The 22,340-nt window shown below is 33.3% G+C and overlaps 3 protein-coding genes across 3 annotated transcripts; 1 reads left to right on the top strand and 2 right to left on the bottom strand.

Annotated features, from left to right (window-relative positions):
• Positions 1–1,045: 1,045 nt before the first annotated feature.
• On the bottom strand, positions 1,046–15,318 carry LOC124530936. Its single transcript, XM_047105308.1, has 19 exons — positions 13,046–15,318; positions 12,662–12,869; positions 12,070–12,223; positions 11,363–11,475; positions 10,996–11,084; positions 9,432–9,586; positions 9,062–9,159; positions 8,528–8,602; positions 8,175–8,227; positions 7,613–7,800; positions 7,154–7,323; positions 6,661–6,885; positions 5,979–6,211; positions 4,482–4,692; positions 3,466–3,703; positions 3,026–3,173; positions 2,208–2,368; positions 1,695–1,906; positions 1,046–1,380 (listed from the first exon to the last, which is right to left on the bottom strand). The coding sequence occupies exons 1-19, from the start codon at positions 15,121–15,123 to the stop codon at positions 1,276–1,278; spliced, it is 4,914 nt and encodes a 1,637-aa protein (XP_046961264.1). The 5' UTR covers positions 15,124–15,318; the 3' UTR covers positions 1,046–1,275.
• Positions 15,319–15,629: 311 nt separating this feature from the next.
• LOC124530984 (cyclin-Y-like protein 1) lies at positions 15,630–18,015 on the top strand. The gene is made up of 2 exons (XM_047105359.1): positions 15,630–15,751; positions 15,842–18,015. The coding sequence occupies exon 2, from the start codon at positions 15,963–15,965 to the stop codon at positions 16,971–16,973; it is 1,011 nt and encodes a 336-aa protein (XP_046961315.1). The 5' UTR covers positions 15,630–15,751; positions 15,842–15,962; the 3' UTR covers positions 16,974–18,015.
• Positions 18,016–18,148: 133 nt separating this feature from the next.
• Positions 18,149–21,429, bottom strand: LOC124530985. Its single transcript, XM_047105360.1, has 3 exons — positions 20,994–21,429; positions 20,468–20,728; positions 18,149–18,412 (listed from the first exon to the last, which is right to left on the bottom strand). Exons 1-3 carry the CDS (start codon positions 21,292–21,294, stop codon positions 18,243–18,245), a joined length of 732 nt encoding a protein of 243 aa, XP_046961316.1. The 5' UTR covers positions 21,295–21,429; the 3' UTR covers positions 18,149–18,242.
• Positions 21,430–22,340: the final 911 nt, after the last annotated feature.

Here is a 22,340-nt window from a genome sequence, read left to right as displayed (position 1 = left end):
CCCTTTGGGGTTGGAGCAAATTCCAACGCACTGCTACCATGCGGGTTGCTATTTGTAGCAGAATAACGTTTAATATCGAATTATAAACACAAATTAAGCACCCGCAATCATCGGTTAAGATTCTAACCACTCAGCTATGTAGTTTTCTCTCACTCAGCTAACTCAGCTGTTTATAAGTGAGAATATATTCATGTTCTCCGTGCCTATAATATTACTCAAATATATAGGTAGTCCTTAAATCAGAACACATAAAAAATATTACTATTTAGCACAATATATTATCTCAAAATATTCTTTGTTCAAGTAGGCTCATTAAAACACTTCTGAATCGTCATGTTTTATTATTGAATTAATTACAAAGTAACCAACTGATGAATGGAGACAGGCTTGAACAAGGTCGATAAATAAATCAATGTAAGATATATTATCTACGAGTAGTTATGTATCTTAGTATCATAATAACATGGAGAATAAAAATTGCTTCTGGGATAAGCGCCCTATAGTTATCCCATTACTCAGCTAAGTCTTTTCTGCTTTTAAGAAGAAAGTATTGAGTTTAAGCTGACGCTTAAGCGAAACCAGTTTTAGGATAAATAATACATTGTGTAATCTAACTTATGATTACGTTCGTACCAATTGGTATAAAATATTTTACAACAATAACATTATAACATAATATTATAACGATTATAAACCTTGATACAATAAGTAATACATATATCCGTATCAGAAAGTAAAGGTTTTTATTGAATATAAAACGCAAATCGCAGGTATTAAAATAGCATGAATTAAGCGACGTGATTTATGCATATTAATTGTGGTCTATTGTCCTTAACAATATAATTATTATTGCATATAAACTAGCGTGAAACCGGAATTAATCGGTAGAGAATTAAGGATCCGTCATTGTAGATAATGGTTATCACTTATCAGAATCTATTACGTCATAACCGCAAAGAAATATTTTGTTAATAATTACGTCTTTAGTGACGCGATTGTCAAATGTCATTTTAACGACGAGGGCAATAAAATAAAATGAAATGAATTCCTTATAAAACTTTATTAATATTCATCGTTGATTTATTTACAGAATACATATTATCTTTTCATTATACACGTGGGAGTAAAAGTATATTTCGTGCTTCAATTAAATGCGTCAAGGACATTGGAATACGGAGCATTTACACAAAAACTAGTCTCGTACTAGTCTCAGCAATGTAATGACTAGGTGTTACGACATAAATAGGTTTTTTTTTATCTAGGTTTGGAAACATGTTAGACTTCAGCGGGGATGCCGATGCATTTTTCGAAATAACGGTTCATTGTACCGTATCTGTGCATGTTGACACCAGTCAGACTGTGAGCTTCATCGGGATATGACTGAGAACAAATTATATTATTAGACAGATCGTAATACAAATTGTTATCTAAATCAATGATTTCATTGGCCTTTACAATAGTTAACACTAATTGGATTTCAGCACGGAATTATTTTTCACAGTTCATGAACGCTCGTATGCCTTGAAACTGGTGAACTATTTGAGATTGAGAATAAGAGAGAGTGAGACAGAAATAGATAGAAAGTGCGCACGTGCTTGTGCACAGTACTAAACTATAGGATCTCCTCTTGCAGTTGGCTTAAGTAATCGGCATATAAAATTGAATTCTTTCTCCAAGTATTCTACTCTACTCACCATCTGATCGAATGGTATGTTCAGCTCCGCGAGGATCTTGAAGAGCTTGGCAGCGTTCTGGTAATGGACGTTGTCGTCCGCATTGCCGTGCATGACGTAGAATTTCTTGCCTCGAAGTTTCTCTGCCAGCAACGTTACATCGCCAGCTTCGTAACCAGCTAAATTGTCTTCAGGCGTGGGGAGACCCATGTATCTCTCGGTGTACATTGTGTCTGAAATTAAGATATTTGATTTGGCATGGCATACTGGTTATTTGTGATTACTTTTTCATATCCAAAATTTTACAGTATTGCTTTAAAACGAGGGATGTGGCATATGCAGGTATCGTACACACACCAATCAATGTACCAATTGCGTTGAATTCGGGTTTACACGTTTACACGTTTTGGTAGGGAACACCAAATCATCACATAACCTACCGCAAGAGAGTAATATTACCGCAAATACACTAAGTAGTTCCTATGCTTTCATACAATGAAAACTTGCTATTTGAATGAAGCTGCTGATACTCACTATAATACAACCAAGAAGTGACGGGTGCTGTGGACACGCCACACTGGAACATGTTCTGGTCATCGTGCACCAACGTCAGGAGCGTGGCGTATCCTCCATAGCTGTGGCCCCAGATCGCAACGCGGTCGGGATCCATAAACCCGTAGCGACTCAATACCTGCCTAAGATTATTAAAATGGCCAATTTTTTATACCGTTTTCAACAACAACAACAACAACAACAACAACAACAGCCTGTAAATTTCCACTGCTGGGCTAAAGGCCTCCTCTCCTTTTGAGGAGAAGGTTTGGAACATATTCCACCACGCTGTTCCAATGCGGGTTGGTGGAATTGACATGTGGCAGAACTTCTATGAAATTTGTCACATGCAGGTTTCCTCACGATGTTTTCCTTCACCGGTGAGCGCGAGATAAATTATAAAGACAAATTAAGCACATGAATCAGCGGTGCTTGTCTGGGTTGAACCCGCAATCATCGGTTAAGATGCACGCGTTCTAACCACTGGGCCATCTCGACTCACCGTTTTCAAAGGTCACTCAAAAATGATTGCAAAAATATTGTTTTTATCATTCAGTTGCGATATGACATCGAGGAAATTCATTAAGCGAATCTACATGTGTTTTTGTTTCTTATTTTTAAATTGCCTGATCAATAATATTTCATATGCTCTTTTCTAATTAAGGTTGTGTATTAATTTAAGACGACAACACGCCCAGGGCGTCAGAATAGAACCTAGCCACATCGCTAAATGACCGAATACTATTGACCTGCTGCTAGTGTCAATTTTAATGTAATTAGTAAGGGTAACAATAATGTACCTTAAAACAACAAAATGATCAAATATTTCAACAGTTCCAAGCGCATTGTTGAGGGAATATAGCATTTCCTGTCCATTCAGTCCCGCCCCACGTCTATCCGCCATCATGTAAATGGTGTCACGGCTGGTAGTTAGGTATGAATGGTAACCTAAAATATAGTTCAAATATAATATTTATAATAAAACTAGAAGAATATTACACTTACTACCAGAAAAAAAGAATATCCTGAACTATCTGAAGAAAGAAACTATTTGCTTTTAAATTTTCTATTATAAAGTATAGTCTATAATATCGCCATTAGTTATTAGTTAGTTATTTTTAATAGAAAATAGGTCTTGATTTTAATAAATAAAGATCAACGAAGGGTTTATGTTACAAATCCGAATAAGAACATAGACCACAAAGTAATCTTATATCTAACAATCTCACAACTTACTCACCAACAGTGAAAGTATCATACACGGTATTCGTATTCGGTCCTGAATACACATAGAATACGACTGGGTACTTGGTAGTTGTGTCGCTAACATTCAGCCCAGGGGGTAAGAATAGCCTCACGGGTGCCGGGTAACCATTTTCCAGAGGCACCGTCGTTATGATGCTCTGTGGTCTGATTTTACCAACGAGACGTTCACGTACAACCTGATTGTCCTCCCAAACGTATAAGGTTTGACGATTCTGTTGAACAAAGTGATACTCTCAGAAGTGTTATTAAATCAAATCAAATCAAAATAAACTTTATTCAAGTAGGCTTTTACAAGCACTTTTGAATCGTCATTTTACAATGAAGTGAAGCTGCCACCGGTTCGGAAAGTAGATTCAACCGAGAAGAACCGGTAAGAAACGCAGTAGTTACTCTTTTTTAACATTTAAAAAATACAGTCATGTTAATTAAATACAATTATTTAAATTAATATATCCTGCTTGGAAGTCAACAGTTATTAAAAGAGTGTAAAAGCAGATTTACCACTTAGAAATATGTATATTATATGTACGCGAACGCATGAAAACGATGGCAAAAATATAATTTGGAATATAAAATAGGGACTAAAACTATAGAGAATCTTGATTTTTGAGCAGTAGGTGTGTTACTAGTGAATCCAGATTCCAATGATGTAACGATACCTGAATATGAATATTGAACCAATCTGACATTTTACCATACAAGGATGTACAGTATATTATGAACAAATAACAAACATAGTACTATGTACGACATCAGAACAGTCTTAAACATAAAAATAGATCTCTTGACTCCAAGTTTTTGAAGAGACCGTCTAAGACGGAACTTGGAACATCATCGGAGATGCTCTACAACCTGGAGTGCTTAAGATGGGTCTATAGGACTTAAATAAGGGTATAGCTTTTAATATGCTGGATATATTATAAATCAGCAACATCTCGATCTTCTCGTGTTTTTCAGAACCGGGGACATTTCCATATTCAACGAACTCACCAATGGGTCGATGATGTAGGTGGCGGAAGGCTCCTCGGGCGACTGGCAGGTGATGGTGAGGTAGGAGGCGTGTCGGCTAGCGGTGGCCGTGGCCCAGGCGCACGGGCCGCCGTCGGGCAGGCGCAGGTCGCAGCTGAGGCAGCCCGCGCGCGCGCCCGCCACGTGCACCTGCGACTGCCACGGCGCGTTGGTGACCGTGCGCGTGTAGTAGCTGCGACATTTTATTTTCTATGTATTTATTTAGATTTTTTAACTTCACCTATCTCCTGAATTCTTTATTATTTATTATTATTCTTTATTGCACAGATCAAACATGTACAAAGGGCGGACTTAACGCTATTACAGCATTTTCTGCCAGCCAACCCAGAATAGTGCAGGAGAGAAGTCAGTAGGGTGTGCACAGAAGTTAAAGAAAAAATTAAAATATATACATAGCGATAGACCCCTATACATATATATAATAATAATACAGTATTCTTCTAACTGAACTTTGAAATCACCCAATTGGGTAATTGCATTGAAAATTTGAAATACAAGGACATGTACCCTACATTGTATTGTGCTTAGTAATATTTATTACAAATTAGTTTTAGTACAGTAAAAAATAAATGACTCCTGAATGAGGAAAACTGAGACAATGAGGCATGACAATATACTACTATTATCAATATGCGCCAGGCATCGAAATCGGTCTTTTTAGAACGACCGTAGTTTACCCTGAGCATTAGGACCCTGAGCATTTTTTATAGAAAAACTTAGAATAATTAAATGCTGTACCATATCATATCTATAGTTAATTTCTATATTATATGTTTCGCATTTAAAATATAAAACACAAAACCTACAATATTTTAAAATATATATTTATCTTTTTTTTTAATCGAAAATTTTCAATATTAGAGAATAACGTCAATCAATCCACAACGAGAACCGCTCCAATAAATTGTTTTCATAGTCACCGACGCGGAAGTAGCAACAATTATCATAATTATTATGCAGACCTCGAAGTTGGTCTCATTGTTTGTTTTTATGCAAACGCCTAAAGATAATGCAAATAACAAAGTCAGAAAAGTACTTCATTCAAATCTATATGTACATAACGTCATATGTATGTATACTTCCTAATGATTATTTTAAGAGTATAGCAATATATATTTTTATAAATTTGCATTTTATTTATAGTAAAAACATTTTCGGTTGCTTATAGTAGAACGTAAGTGTAACGTAATGGTAGGGCTTTCAATCATCCACTCACATATTCTTTCACTAGACAGCAATATTTAGCAAAACGAAATTCACCACGAATTTCGTTTTGAAGGTCGAGTAAGCCAGTGTAACTACAGCCACAAGGGACATAACATTTTCCAAAGTTGGTGGTACATTGGCAATGTAAAGAATAGTTGATATTTCTTACAGTAGCAATGTCTATGAGTAGTGGTGACCATCAGATAGCCCATTTGCTCATCCACCGACCTATATCAATAAAAATATACTCACTAAGCCAAATTATCTTCATCCATTCCAACGAAATTGTTCACAGTGAATGCTCCAGGGGTGACGGAACTGGATACGATTTCTCCATTGACTCTTACACTGACATACAAATGTTGCCAAATATTGCCATCAGCTTGTTCCAACGACCAGCGTGTAGATATATAGAAGTCTCCAGCTCTGCTGAAGCGGGGCATATAGATGGGTACCCAACCATTTGATTGAGCACGATGTTCCTCCTGATGAACGATTTTTCGTGTTTTAACAAATTCAAATAAGTAATACTATTATAAGTTTTAGAAGGAAACTACCCCTTATGAAGAAAATAATGGTCATAAATCCTATAGCAAGATCACGTCTTTAAATTAAGGTAAAAACCATTTAGTGTTCATTTTGTATAATTTGTACTAAAGTAGAAAAACATTTTGAGGAAACTACATAAGTTTGAAATTCTGACACACGTGTATCAAGCAGCTTTTAGGGAGTTCAAGACATTCTCCTTAAGAAGAGGGGTTTTGCTGAGTAGTAGGACATATACTGTTACATAGTTTTAATTATAATTTTAACCTTATGTGTACGTACATTATATAAAATCGTGGAAGAAATATGAAATAAAAACTATAAAAATGCGTATTTATCCAATTTCAAAATTCTAGTACATAATATAAAATGTTTTGGAATAACTTACTTCGCACTGCAATGTTTCGACATTGCAAATCCTAAGAACAGTATAATTCTGTCTGCGATTAAGCCAATGTGCAGCTATCTCTGTTTCACTGGTCCAAGTAACTCCCCCTAGGATATGATCACTAGAGACTGCGCTTGGTGCCTCCAGGGTTACGTTTGAAAGTGTAGGTCCTGGTGTCCTAAGGTCGACTACGCGAAGAACTACTGTGGGGTTTACTCGACCGACCTGCGAATCAAATTTAACCAAAATGTATATCAAAACCAAACATTTCAATTAATCAACTATTTACTACTAGTTGTCCTGCAGATTCGCTTGTTTTATGTGTTGGCTGTCTGCTAACAGGCTTAAAAAATCTTTGTCCTTCCTTGGAACTCAAACTTGCTTTAAACCAAATTTCATAAAATCTGGTTCAGTATTTTGAGCGTGAAAGAGCAACTGGTAAAAAGACAGGTAGAGGTACTTTCGCATTTACAATATAAATAGAAATAAATACCTTCGGATATTTGAGATGAAATAGTTCAGGGTACAAGTCATCCGGGTCACTCTTGTCTACGTAGTAATAATACGAGTATGTTTCCACTAATGTGTCGTCGTAACTGGCGAAGGCTAAATAGTTGCCATCAGGAGAGAACCAGGTCGCTTGTCCAGTGTACATGACGTCCTCTGAAACAATATTCTTCTTAAGACCAGACATACTAACACATACAATTTCTAATAGGACTTACTCCTGCTATGCCTTTTCCATGTGATTGATGCCATTTCCAAAAATATAACCTAAGATTTTGCAGGACAGACAAACAAATCTGTTGTTAGATAGAAATTAAAAAAAAGGCATTTGGTCGTAAATCTAGTCATTTTTTCTCTTTTATTAGCTACTAAGTAACCAATGAATAAAAAATGGTCATAAAAGACTTATTAAATACAAACAAAGTTTAGTCTTGTGTATACGTACCTTCGTAGACCCAATCAGCATGCCCATTGTAAATGACTCCAGGGATGCCATCAGTGGTGATCTGAATAGGCTGGTCAGTATTTTCCGGCAAATAGTACAAGTTATTGTCCAACACGTAAGCTAAGGAATGCCCGCCGCCGAAGATGCACAGCTGTAGACGCTGATGATTGGCGATATTTCTTACATTGCTATTGAAACATAATAAAATAAAATTTAATAAGCTATTCCATAAATCCCACACCTTTACATAAAAAAATATTTATTTATTATTTGAATAAACAAAGGATGATTAAGAAAAAAATATCACAAGTAGTAAATAGTGTTAGTTTTATGTATCAATTAGTTGTTAGTTATTTGTATAACATTACGTAGAGAATATTCTACAAAACACAACAGCCAAAGAAACAAAATATTTTTATCTTAAGAGGAGAGAGGTTTTAATATTCTATAATTTTGATATTTTCTTAATTACGACAATTTGAATTTATCTAAATTTTCCTCACCAATGTATTCCAAATTAACGAATTATATACTACGAAGAAACGTAATGCTAGTAACTTACCCTGTAGCTATTTCGTAGAGAGCGTATTTAGCCGTTGTAGAATATCTGTATACCTACGATTTAAAAAATATAGATATTAGGCATATTGACTATATCCGATAAAAATATTGTACAATTCTATATCTGTTAAGTTTATAGGTATAATATATCCAACATTATCTTTATTTATATTTTTATAACAGATCATATTTATAGATAACGGCACTAAGGGTTAGATTAGGTACATTAGGTAATTAAAATTCACGTAAAAACGTTTTAAATTGATATTTCAAACAGAAATTAAATTGTTAAAATTGCTTTAGTTTTTTCTTTTTATGTTATAACTTTTAACCGAATTAGTTTTAATCACTTACTGATTCGACTTCACTTGGAGCCAAAATATATCGTCTGTCTTCAGAAAGTATAGGTCTGCTGGTGTTCAGGAAACTCTGCGCGCAAATATTAACAATTACTGATCAAAAGAAGCTAGTATATTCGATGAATGCAAAAAATAACGTTACTCGTTAAACCTGATTAAGAAACAAGATAGTATTTTCTAAGATGTTATTAAGAATTTTTTTTTACATGAAATTGAATGAATGAATTATACAAATAACATGTAACTATGAATTTATTAAATTACGCCACCTTAGATAATTTAATTAATAGAGTAGATTCTTCCCATTCTATGGAAAACTTGAGTTTTAACAAAAGGTAAAATATGTTTTGAGGTGCCTTATAATATTTCATCTCGTGCTCCGTGTTATAAAATCATTAAGTACGATAGCTTGTGGTTCAGTATCACACTGTGATGTGTCATGTCACCACACATCTATTCCAATTGAAATAGCGTGGTGGGGAACGCTTCAAAACTCTGACTATAGCTTTTTGTAAGTTGAAATAATTACCAACAATTCCCCAGATACAAGGACGTTCGAAGAAAGTGTTGGGACATCAAAGACATAGATACCCGGCTCACCGGCTATTGTATATGTAAACTCAGTATCTGTAACATAAAACTAAATTTTGTAATAAAGAAAATTTTAAGTGTATTTTACCCATATTAATTACAGTCACGCTGTGTCGACTCTGTAAACATATTGTTTTGGAATTGACTTGGAAGTATCTGAGACTTCTTTGAAATTAATATGCAAAAATTGAAGGATGTACTTAGTTTTCTTTCTAATAAGATTGTTTTGGGTTCTTTATTTAAATTTTTTATCTAAATGTCTTGTTAAATTAAGAACTATAATTAATTGTGTTCCGTTTGTTTATTACCAGATATCCATGTTCCATTGAAGCTCCGCTGTGAAAATCGTCCCGTAACGAACTCTTCCAATGTGAAAGGATTCTCTGCGCTCACCGCCACCGCCAGTGAGACCAGCGCCAACCACGTTTTCATCTTTTCCAATGAACATAACCCATTTTCAAAACTAATTTCGTTTTCGTTAAAGCATTTTCTCAAAGAATTGAAAAGTTATTTATCTGATATACGTACATTAAAATACGTATAAGTATTGTACAATTTTGTGTATTATCAATAATGATACTAAATTTTAAGAAAATTATTTATTTACTAGATATCTCTTTTTCTAATTTTATTAAAATTAAATATGTATGGATTGAAGTGATTATTTCTTACCATATTTAAAGATCACTATCACTATTTACAGTGGCTGACGGTGACAACCCGCCAACTCGACTGGATCATTGTTAGATATCAAAAACTTTGTCTTATCCGAGATAAAGTAATCTTATGATAAAAGATAATTATTGTACAAATCCTAAATACTATATTATTAGGTCGAATATGATTAGATATGTATAATAATTTAAATATTATAATAAAGCCAGGATCAAATAAAACAAACATTCAATGGGGAAATGTTTATTAGACACCAAATGAAGGGAATTATATAATAATATGGATATTATTCTCATACAATTTCAAAAATGTGACTATATATAACCTGATACATATTTCGAGGATATAATAAATACATCGAATGGTCCGAATATTGAAACTCCAATGACTGTCTTATTTCGCATGTATTAACTTCAATTCACTCGTCCAGATAATATTTCCCCGACGACGTCCAAGATTTGTCCACTATAGATTTACTTTATTATATTATTACGTTCACGATTTCTTCGGAGATAGTATCAAGTTGACTCCAACGTTGCTTGCAATATGAAATCACAGTATCAAACGTGTAAATTTCGTACGATGCAGCCCTGTCCCTTTGACAAAGGTATGCGGTGAGTCAGCGGTGTAGCGCATTTCACCCGACTGCGGAACGCAAAGTGTATCTTTCCACTGCGGAGATCCAAAATGTCTGCTTCGATCAATCAAGCGACTGCGATACTCCGACGGCGAATTAAATCATAGGATTTCTTCCATGGGAGCCTTTTCTATAACATTTCGTATAAAATAAATTTATTTGCTTAACTGCTTCACAAGTTTTCATAGTCTTGAATGTATCTCCTTTAAACCTAGTTCAACCTACATCTAAATTAATGTATTAAGCAATATTTTAACATAAAATTATACCGCTACGAACAGCGTTATTCGAAACCTGGAAAGAAACATCGACATCGCGACAAAGCGTTAAAAGTGTAATTGTAAAGCTCATGAAGAACGAGAACATGTTAATGTTGTCACAGTCATGACGCGTGTATGTGTGCGTGTGCGTGTTCGTGTACGTGTGTGTTGTATTTTGTGTGTAAAATGTTTTAGTGTCAGTGTCCTGTAAGGCGTAAATGTTGAGTATTTGCGTGTGTGCTTGTTATGTGTGAGGTGTGGATGTAAGGCTGAATGTATGGGCGGTAGACGGACCCTGGCTAATGTCTGCGGTGCGTTCGACGCAGCTCCTGCAGCCGCCGCTCGTGCTCGGCCATATGTTGCCGCCGTTGCTCCTCTTTTATTGCTATCTGAAACAAAGTTAAATATGTGTAAACAAATAAATTCATTACTTATATAATTAATAATAATCTAGATAAATAAACACTAGCTAATATTATAAACACGAAAGTGAACTCGTTTGTCACACGTTTACGACCTGACTATTTAATTTATAATCATTATATTGATCATAATATACATTGAGAGCAGTGGGGTACAGTCTCTTCACCCTTCCAATAGAATGACAAGAAACGTATAATTAAAAACAATATTTTTTCGTAACATAAAACAAAATGCCTATTCTCACCGTTTCCGCTGACAGCGGAAGCCAGTATATGCATGGAGTTGTTTTTGTCTTTCTAAATAAATCATCCAATAGCTTGGCTGGTGCCTCCTCCTCTTTTTTCTTAAACTTCCTCGCTGAAAACAGAGAAAGATTATCAATGACGAATAATATAACATAATAGGCTATTTGACTAATTTTTAATCCATTTTATATTATTTAATAGAGGTTAAGGAACCCAGCAAATGTGGAATTTTTTATTTGTAGTACATATTTGCCGAAGAATATCATATTAAAAATTCCATATTTAAATAACGCGCGAAAACGCTACTTGGACAATCTGGCTCTAAAAAGGGGTCGGTGACGTCACTTTGCTGTAATTTAATCTGTGGTACATATTGGAAAAGCAAGTTATACAAGAAAGTGACTTCATCATATTCCCGGCCAATCCGGAGCGTTTTGTGTCACGTGACAAACGTTTGAAAAAATACATTTTTATTTATTGATTTTTGAATAAATAAAATAGTATTTTCAACTTTCGTTAGTAAAAAACCATTTTTAAACTCATAATATACAGTGATTACAATAATTCACAATTTATTTTTCGCATTGTCAAATAGCCTATTTATGATCAGACATGAAGCTACTCAACTTATATATTTCATCATCATCATCATTTCAATGATAAGCAATTTTTCTTGTACTTTTAAACATTTAAGCTAACAACTAACCGGGTTCCGGACTTCGTTCAGGAGTGCGGTGTCTTCTTTTTTCAAGCGGTCGTTCATCCCGTAGCATCTTGTCTGGTCGCCCGGTTTCCTTGTTCTTTTCGTTCTTGCCAAAGTCCCACTCACGCATCGAAGCTTTCTTCTCCCATGGTTTATCCTTAAAATAAATTTAAAGTTAAGTTTTATTTTCAATAATCTTTTCTATAAATTTGAATAATGAATATAAGGAAAGTAAAAAAAAGTTAAGTAACAGCCTGTAAATTTCCCACTGCTGAGATAAGGCCTCCTCATCTATTAAGGAGAGGGTTTAGAACATATTCCACCACGCTGTTCCAATACGGGTTGGTGGAATGCACAAATGGCTGAATTTCGATGAAATTAGACACATGTAGGTTTCCTCAAGATGTTTTCCTCCACCGCCGACCACGAGATGAATTATATACACAAATTAAGCTCATATATATAGTGGTGCTTGCCTGGGTTTGAACCCACAATCATTGGTTAAGATGCACGCTTTCTAACCAATAGGAATATGAGGAAATAGAAACATAATTGTGAGTATCAATATTAAGGTAATAAAAAAGCTTATACATACTATTTCTCCTTTTTCTCTCTTTAAATCTTGCTCCCGTAGCCAATCTTCAACAGTTCCAGGAATTGTCGATGCCTGAGCATTGTCTGTGTCTTCATTAGCTTTAGCTTTATCAAAGTCTTCTTCTGTTGAGAAATCTACATGTAACGTCTTCGGATTTGACACCGGCCAAGTAACTCCGTGCAAAGCATGACGAGTCTCTACAGCTTGACTGTAAAAAAGAAAGGGAAAAGTTATTTACATTAATGGTTGAATTTGAATCTATTTTTAGTGCCTGCTTAGGCAATAAATGTGTGTAATATTATGTGTAAAAGTAACTATATATAATATATTTTATATACACAATTTTTTCAATTGATATTAAAAAATCTTTGAAAATGTACTTACTCTTCAGTTTCATATTTCACAAAACATTTTGACTTTATTCTGTCAATCCAAAATCCATTCTCCATAATTTTTCCAGTTCTTTGTAATAAATTTTTCAACTGTGGCAATGTGAATGGCCTTACTAAGTTTGTTATATACAGAATGCTAGACTGTTTATGTTTCGGTGGACTCGGTGGTCTTGATATAAAGTCATCATTGTCTCTGACAATGGATATTTTCCGCATTGAAGCAAGATTTGAATCCTTTGCTTTAACATTCTCCTTATCCCTGTCTTCTGATTTATGTTCCTTGTTAATTTCTACATTTTCTGTGTTGTCAATAACAATTTTTGGCAATACTGGTCTTTCAATTTTAGCAGCTACCTCTACCCGCTTATGTTTCTTTTCTTCAATCACTTCATCAAACTCAGCGGGCTTAACATCAGGTATTATCTCCTTGAGAATATCAGTAGAAATTGTTATAGATTTTTGTGTGGACAATTTACTTGGACGTGAACCCCATCTTCTTTTTCTATTAATTACCAATGGTATTGTTTGGTCAGTAGCAATCTCTTGAGCAGATTGGTCATTTGAAACATTTGGAATAGAATTATTGCTGGAAACTTCTGGAGATTTACTTTTGGGATCTTCAGAAACATCTTCTGAACTTTTGTGTTCAGTGACATCTTGATTAGTTTTAATATTTGGAACATCTTCAATCGTTTTTTCATTATTATCGTCACTAATAATTTTATTATCAGGAACATTTTCTTGTGTAGTTTCACAATTGGGAACATCTACATTCATTTCATCATTGGTCACACTATTAATAGTTTGTTCTTCTGGAATATCCTGAATAGGCTTATTATTTGAAACTTCTGGACTATCTTGTACCTTTGGAATGTCAGTAACAGAATGGTTATCCTCTTTCTCATTGTTCTGGTCATCGTCTATTTTTTCCATAGTTTCAGTGGTTACTTCATCATTGGTTTCTATTGGAACTAATATTGCCTTCTCTGTTTCTACACTTTTAGTGCTCTCTACAACATCATTTTTATTAATATTTATTATGTCCTCATTATTAGATTCTTTTTTCCCTGAAATTTCAGTTGTACTTTCATTAATACTTACCTCATTTGAGACCACACTGCTAATGTCTTTGTCCTGATCTAATGTAGCTTTGGCGTCTTCCCCCTGAGATTCATTTAGACTTATCTCTGAAGATTCACATCTACTTTCATCTGCATGTAATTCTAAAATTTCTGATTTCTCTTCTGACAGACTCCTTTTTCGTGCAGGGCTCTCATTTTTGTGAGAGTCACTGTCTTTATCTTTGTCTTCATCTGATTTTGGAGAAACAACTGTTGTATCAGCATCAGATGGCTTATCTTTAGATTCATTATCCTTTGATTCTTCTACCGCCTTTTGATCACTGTCCTTACCTTCACTTGGTTCTGTTGATTCTACCTTGTCATCTTTAATTTCTTCCGTTGTTGTTGACATTGGTGTCTCATCAGCTACAGCTGTACTTTGTTGAGTACTTTCACTAATTTCTGTAGATTCAGGTTCCGTCGTCAATGACGCTTGTGTTGCAACTTCGGCCTCATCTCCCTGACTATCTTGATTCTTGTCTGTCACATCTTTAGCTTCAGTTGATTTCTTAGAACGATGTTTCGACTTCTTCTTCTCCTCTCCTTCTACACTTTGAGTGTCACTCGAACTTGTTGCTCGTGAATGCTTCCTTCTGCTTCTTGGTGATCTGTCGGGCCTTTCTGGTGTTGAGGGCGGACGCGCTAAACATATTTTAAGCTTCTTAATCTCACCAACATCCCCTGAACTTTCCGTAGCTTTAACGTGCCACACTTGCTCTTGTGACTCTTCGGGGCTGTCTTCTTTTGCAGGTTTTGGCGGGACGGTGGTCTCAGTTTGACTAACCACGACTGTTTCTTTTGGAACAGGATCTTCAGCAGATTCACTTTCTGACGACGACGAATGTTTTCTGCGGCGTGTTCTAGTCCGCCTTACCTTTTCAACCTTTTCTTTTGGCTCAGGAGAGACTCTTGTTTTTTTAGTAGCGGTGCGCTCGCTTTTACGACGCATTGTTGTGAAGGTTCTTGTTTTAAATGAGATACAACTGTTCGATGTTTTAGGATCAATCTAGGTTGTTAATTAGTTATTTTTAAATAACAATCGATATTTTCTTTAACTTCTTTTTGACATGAATCTCACTAACAATTGAAAGGAGGTTCAGTACTTCAGAGAAAAGCAGACATGTTGGAAATATTAACCAAACGAACTACAGATTAAAAATAGAATGGTGTTATTAATATTGATTAAAATGTAGGTTACTAAAATGGAAAACTTTAATGCAATATATGTAATGTGTTTACAAAAAAAAGAATTAGAATAAATTATAAGTAATTGACAATTACCGTAATTATTTTTTTTTATTCGTATAACAGTGAGTTATAATTTTAAAATCATAAATTTTTACGTACCTAATATCACAAGTATTTCTTTTTATAACTAAAGATGTGTTTTTTTCTGCATTGCTATAAATTAATGAACATTAACAATCTGTTAGAAAAAAAAAAACGTAAAAATGACGTTCGCTTATCGCTTGATAGAGTCAGCTAGCTGCACCTGTCATTGTTAAAAATGATTTTTCTTCCGATTTATTTCATATGTATTTAAAACAAATTGACGAATACTATTTTATAATGTCAAGGTATAGAGATGATTTGATGTTTATTGTATAATACTGTAAAATATTAATTTAGACTATTTTATGATAAAATATTTAATTCTTTTGTTACAGATACTATGGGCTTAATAAGTCACATTAGCGATCCGGCACTCTATTTATGTGTGTTTAAAGGTGTACTTGGAGAATGATAATGAATTATTATCGTCTGTAACGTCCGTTGAATTATTCAATAATGGGTAACCAAAATAGTTGCTGCTGTTACCGAAGTCCTTCGCCGATCAGAAAGGACATCGTTAAACTTGAAGATTATCTCCCTGAAGGGGAAGTAAGTTCAAATAACATTCAACACATCAGTGAAAGAGAACCAGATGATGGAGATATAGACCCATCACAAGATCCAATTGCAGGCACAATCTTCATGGAAAGATCAAAAGCCTCCATTGAGAATGGTATTACAAGAAAGCGAAGTCAACATCAAATAGCTGAAAATAAATTGAAAAAAAGCAGTTCCTGTTCTACTATATACTTAGATGATAGCACTGTGTCTCAACCAAATTTAAAAAACACAGTAAAGTGTGTAGCTCTTGCTATATACTACCATATAAAGAACAGAACATCAGAGAGAAGGCTGGATATATTTGATGAAAAATTGCATCCCTTGAGTAAAGAAGGAGTCAGTGAAGATTATGATAAATATAATCCAGAACACAAGCAGATTTATAAATTTGTAAGAACATTATTTAATGCTGCTCAATTGACAGCTGAGTGTGCTATTATTACTTTAGTATATTTGGAACGACTTCTCATTTGTGCCGAGCTTGATATTGCACCTTCTAATTGGAAAAGAATAGTGTTGGGAGCGATTCTGCTTGCAAGTAAGGTATGGGATGATCAAGCTGTATGGAATGTTGATTATTGTCAAATATTGAAGGATATCACGGTGGAAGATATGAATGAATTAGAAAGACAATTTTTAGAAATGCTACAGTTCAATATAAATGTCCCCTCTAGTGTATATGCTAAGTATTATTTTGACTTGCGTACCCTCGCTGAAGCTAATGATTTAGCATTCCCTAGTGAGCCATTGAGTAAAGAAAGAGCACAAAAATTAGAAGCAATGTCGAGAGTGATGGAGGATAAAATATCAGCTGAAGTCGTTAAGAATGGTATCAAGAAGTGGTCAAGTTTAGATAATGTCAATTCTGGTGCAGGTGTGAGGCGTAGTGTGGCCATATTATCTTAATTATTTATCTCGATGAAAAGTCTGGATCCATACTCAATTGATATATCAATATCTATGGATTCCATTGTATTTAGAATGTCTGCACCAGATTGAAGACTTATAATTTGAATTTTGGTACAGTATTTCAAAACATTGATTAATTTCAAGGAATGTGATGTTATTTGCCAAATATCATATTTGAGAAGTTTTAGAAAAGATTATACATTGGTATAATTATTATAACAACATTATACTTTAAAAATATTTAGTATTATGCATGTAAAAAAGTAACATAACAGCCCACAAATGTCAGACTATGGGCAAAGAACTTGTCTCCTTTCAGAGTGAAGTTTTGGAGTATCGAGTTGGTGAATATTGTATGTAAACATATAATATAAAATTTAGTTTACAGTAAAAGTGCACAAAAGCCGGGGAATTGTAATGGGATACTGATAGTCATTCTGTAATTTTTCAGTCATGAGTTATACTACTGATAGTTCTTAAAATGAAAGACTTACAAAATGTGGTCCAATATTTTTTGTATTATATCCATAATCATTAATTTGCTACTTAATTCTTTAACATAATTTATGTTTCCTTATACTGTATTGGCTTTGAGTATATTTAGTTTTTACTCTTATGAAGCACTAATCAAGTAAGTTCGCTTCCAAAATTTGATGCTTAGTTTTAACTTAGACTACTACTAGAATGTGCAAGTGCATTTGACTGAAATACGAATCTTGTGACTGTGGTGTGAATGTTTTAGTCAAGAGAATTTTTAATAATTTTATTTTTAACTATTATTGCATTTATGGTCCGACATAGTTATATATGAAATTATGCCAAATTATTTTGTAATCAAATAAGAATAAATTTCATTAATCACTCATTGTTAAATTGTACAACTGAAAATACCAATGTATGTAATTATTATATTATACAATAAATAGGAATTGATTAAGTTGAACTATTTAAAGCAATTAACATTTTGTGAATAAGCTATGCAGTCCATACTTTATGTATCTTTAATGTAATTAAGCAAAAATAAACATTTTATATGAGACTTTCAATAGAAACTTTATTGCTGCTGATGTAATTATTTTTTTAGCTATTTACATATTTAAACGAAGCCAAATAACCTTTTCCTATTAGTTATATTCTTGTATAGGTGATGTTAAAAGGAGTTGCACAATAAATTAAGAAAATATATTGTTTAATATACACACACTAGCAAACAATATATTGTAAAGTAACAAATAGCTAGGAACAAAAACATCAGTTATTTTGTCTTCATGCTAATGGCTTAAGATCTTTCAAATATGAGCTATAGTTTTCTAACATATCTATAACTTCATTGCTCTTATTGGTCTTTTCATCAAATTCTGATCCAACTGACCATAATGTTTCCAAGTCATAAACCTTTCTTGTTTTTTCCGAGAATATATGTAGGGCTATGTTACCTGTAAGTAAAGAAATTATACATCAGATATCTTTTAACACTAGAAAGACGGACATATTGAAGTTTACCTATCGTTCGATAATTTCAAAAGTATTAGTTTTGGTCCTACGTCCTACCGTGACTTTTGATGAAATAGTTTATATTTCAATGTACTGTTGATGTTATTGTTATATTATCATCCTGAATTAAATAAACTTAACATTTACCTACAAAGACGGCGCCGGGTCAATTGACCCAAGAGGCATTTATTAAGTTAAACAGCATCCCTTTGAAGGTAGGTCATAATATTTACATTATTTTTTTGATAGCTGTGGATGTTACTGGTGAAACTAATTGTATAGAATCATACCAACTGTTACTTTCGTGGAGCAAAACAGTGTTATTTAGTTATTTTGCAATATCTAGGCTGAGCGACCATCAAATATTATTATCGTTACAATCCTGCCTGAGGATCAGTCAGACAGTGAGGGTGGAGATGTGGAAAGTAAATGCGATTCAGAAGAAGAGATAATTCCATCCGAAAGGAGTTCTTCAAGCAGTGACGACTCAAATAACAACATGAAACTAGTTAAATATTATCTCTTTTCTTTATTTATGCGATCAGAATATTTGCATCTATCGATTCCTAGAATTACCAACGTAGTTGATTTGATATGTTATACAATTACATTTAAATATTTTTCATTGTCTCTTCAGTTACTGTACAACGTCAACGATTATTTAGGGGAAGAGACATGTAACCCATACGGTTATCGTCAGAAGTATTGTGGAAAAAAAATTCGGGAATTGAGCTTGGTCAAGTAGGTCGACGAGTACAGCACAATATTTGAATTGAACACTCTGGTCCGACTCCGTATGCACGAAGGCAAATTAGCGAAAAGTTTATTACTGCCTGGAAACTTTTATTGGGTGAAAATATTGTGTGTGCAAACTTTTCAGTTTGCACTTATTTATTTTATATGATGCTGAGGTTTAAAATCTGACTGTTGACGAACAATTGTTTGCCACTAAAGACAGATGTGCCTTTATTCAGTCCATGTCTAATAAGCCAGGTAAATTCGAAATCAAATTTTGGTTGTGTGTCGACAAGCATTCCAAATGCCCATTGAATTCTTCGCCTTATTTAGGTAAAGATAAAGATTCTCGGTGAACATGTTTTTATAAAACTCGTAGAACCATTTCTCAAAAAAGGAAGGAATGTCACCACTGACAATTTCGTCACATCTGTTTCGCTGGCTAAAAACTTACTTTACAAACAAACTACAATAGTTAGCACAGTAAACAAAGGAAGACGTGACAACAAAATGAAACAATTGTTTTGAAGACAGACTATGACCATTGTTCATTGACTATTTATCAAGCAAAAAAGTCAAAAAATGTTTTATTACTCAGCACACGGCATAATATTCAAGTGAATGAAAGTACCATGAAAATAAAACCTGTGACGGTTACATTTTATAACTTTACTAAATATGGTGTTGTAGTTGTTGACCAAAGGGCCAGAAAATACAGCATCAGAGCAGCATTGAAAAGATGGCCAGTACAAGTTTTTTATAATATATTGACCTTGCTGTTTTAAATGCATGGATAAAATCCATTACCATATCCATATATCAAGATGTGACAAACAACAAAATGCATAGAAGAGATTTTATACTCCAGCTAGCTTTAGAACTCAGCAATATGCCGGAGGACTCTTATACCATTGTCAGCAATACCGATGCAATTGTAAGAATAAATCCAATAAAATGTGTGATATTTACAAAAAAAAACCATTATGAGGACAATGCAATCAATCAAAAATATATCTTTATCAAAATTGTAAATAAATAAATACAAAAGTTCTAGTTATTAAAAACTATACTTTTACTCAATAAACTAATATTTGAATGATAATCCCACCTTTTCTAAAGATCACAAACATATGTGCAATTAAACGCTCATTGCATTTATTAAACACATTGTTATTATGACATGGCTTGGTAAGAGTATTTTGCAGTCTTTCTAGTGTTAAAGAAAATATTAGTATATTTTTAAAAATAAACTATATAAATACCTAAATCTATAGCCATCCATTCCTCCGAATCTTTGCCCTCAATTTTTGGTATATAGTCATTTTTATGACATTTCTTTTTATAGACCTTCCTTACAAACTCGGCTAGTGCCAGAATATGTCTTTTACTTCTTGCACTAACTACACATATATAATCTACATAATTAATTTCTTTTGGTACAGTTGCTACAAATATGTCTTTTGAGTTCTCTCTTTGCAGTAATTCTACAAGATCTTCTATTTCATAAACACCATTTTTTCCTCCTGGAAATAAAGTTGTCAAATTTATAATTTATATTATTGCATGTATTAACTATAAATAATTGTATATGATTGTGTTATTAAGATGAAAGCTTTTTAATTATCTTTATTTTACAATAAGTTCCTTAAAAAATTCCATATATTAGTTCTAATTCTAGTAGGATTGTTACATAGTATGTAGACTTTCATTGGAAGTTACTTTTTATGACAGATCTGCAACTATTTTTAAGATTGATAGCTTATAATATAGTAAAGAAATAAATCCTACTTTCTAAATTAATCCCATCAAATTCATCACTTAAAATGGGATATTTGTCTTCTACATAAAGTTCATCTGCAGTATGTTCAATCACTGGTGAGTTTGTTTCTGTTATAACCTGATATTTAGTAGCTATTGCTGGGGATGTTTGACTATTCGACTTTGGAGGGTTCCTAGGATTTAACAAGCATGTCCCATTATGGAAATAACTTTTATTTATCCTGTAGGTAAGATAACCTTTACAGACTTTTGTGTAACTTTTACATTTCTGCTGGGTAACAACAACTTGAAATAGAATATTTTTAAACATTTTACTAAATTTTAATAATCACATAACATAAACTCATTAAAATAGTAAATCAAAAAAGTTTTATATTAGAAAAGAAATTAAAACGTTTGGTTTTGTTGTTTGATTGAGAACTATAATAACAATTCTTGTCAAAATCAAATGCCTTGCGCAATGTGACATTGACGTTCGTCGTTGATTCAGAAATACGTATAAGTCAATAAAAGCTCAATATATCGTTTTTTTTTATAAAGTCTCGTCATGTATTGTATTACTTCACTTTCAGGGTATTGTGTACATAATTTATTCGTTTAAAAAGGTACATTAACCATATACATACATACACTAAATTAGAAAAACATGACTTCGTTTTTGTTAATCAAATAATATTTTAGGCAACATACATACAACAGACAACAGGCTTATAAAGAGGCTGTAATGTCTGTATTACTTTACACTATGAGGCTATTATTTTGATCACCTGATCGCCTGAATCTTTCAGGTTGAGAGCTGAAAGTTGTTTAAAACTTTTCATTTGCACACAATTTTTTTCATTAAATAGGAAATGAATTCTCCACTATTTATTATTATATAATTAAGTATATATTAGAATAAATTACATATATATTATATAATGATATAAATATTTGTTATAAAATACCTGTTATGTTTTCAGGCGACTTTTTTTCTAGAGTTGTATTTTAGAGATTTTGTCACTAAAAATAAACAAATATATTTGAAAACTTTAAGGGTTTTGGACAAACCTTCATTTATCCTGAGTTCAAAATGTATGTTAACTCTTTTTCTGTTATTTATATTTATTATGCAATAAAAACTGTCTCTACGTTATCGGAAATTAATTAGAAAAAAAATAAAATTCAGAATATACCGACCGAAACAATCGAAACATTGAATCTTTTGTATTAGGTACTATAAATACTACCTATTAAGTATTGAAAAGATTTGGCAGTCACATTCAAGGTTGCGGATTGAAATTAAGGATCTGCGGGTGAAAAAAGAGTTAACTACAAATATCCAAAAGTTGTTTATATGCAAAAAACCTAGGTGCC

Source organism: Vanessa cardui, chromosome 7 (assembly GCF_905220365.1).
Source record: "Vanessa cardui chromosome 7, ilVanCard2.1, whole genome shotgun sequence".
Taxonomy (NCBI): domain Eukaryota; kingdom Metazoa; phylum Arthropoda; class Insecta; order Lepidoptera; family Nymphalidae; genus Vanessa; species Vanessa cardui.
This window is presented reverse-complemented; position numbering and strand designations above follow the sequence as displayed.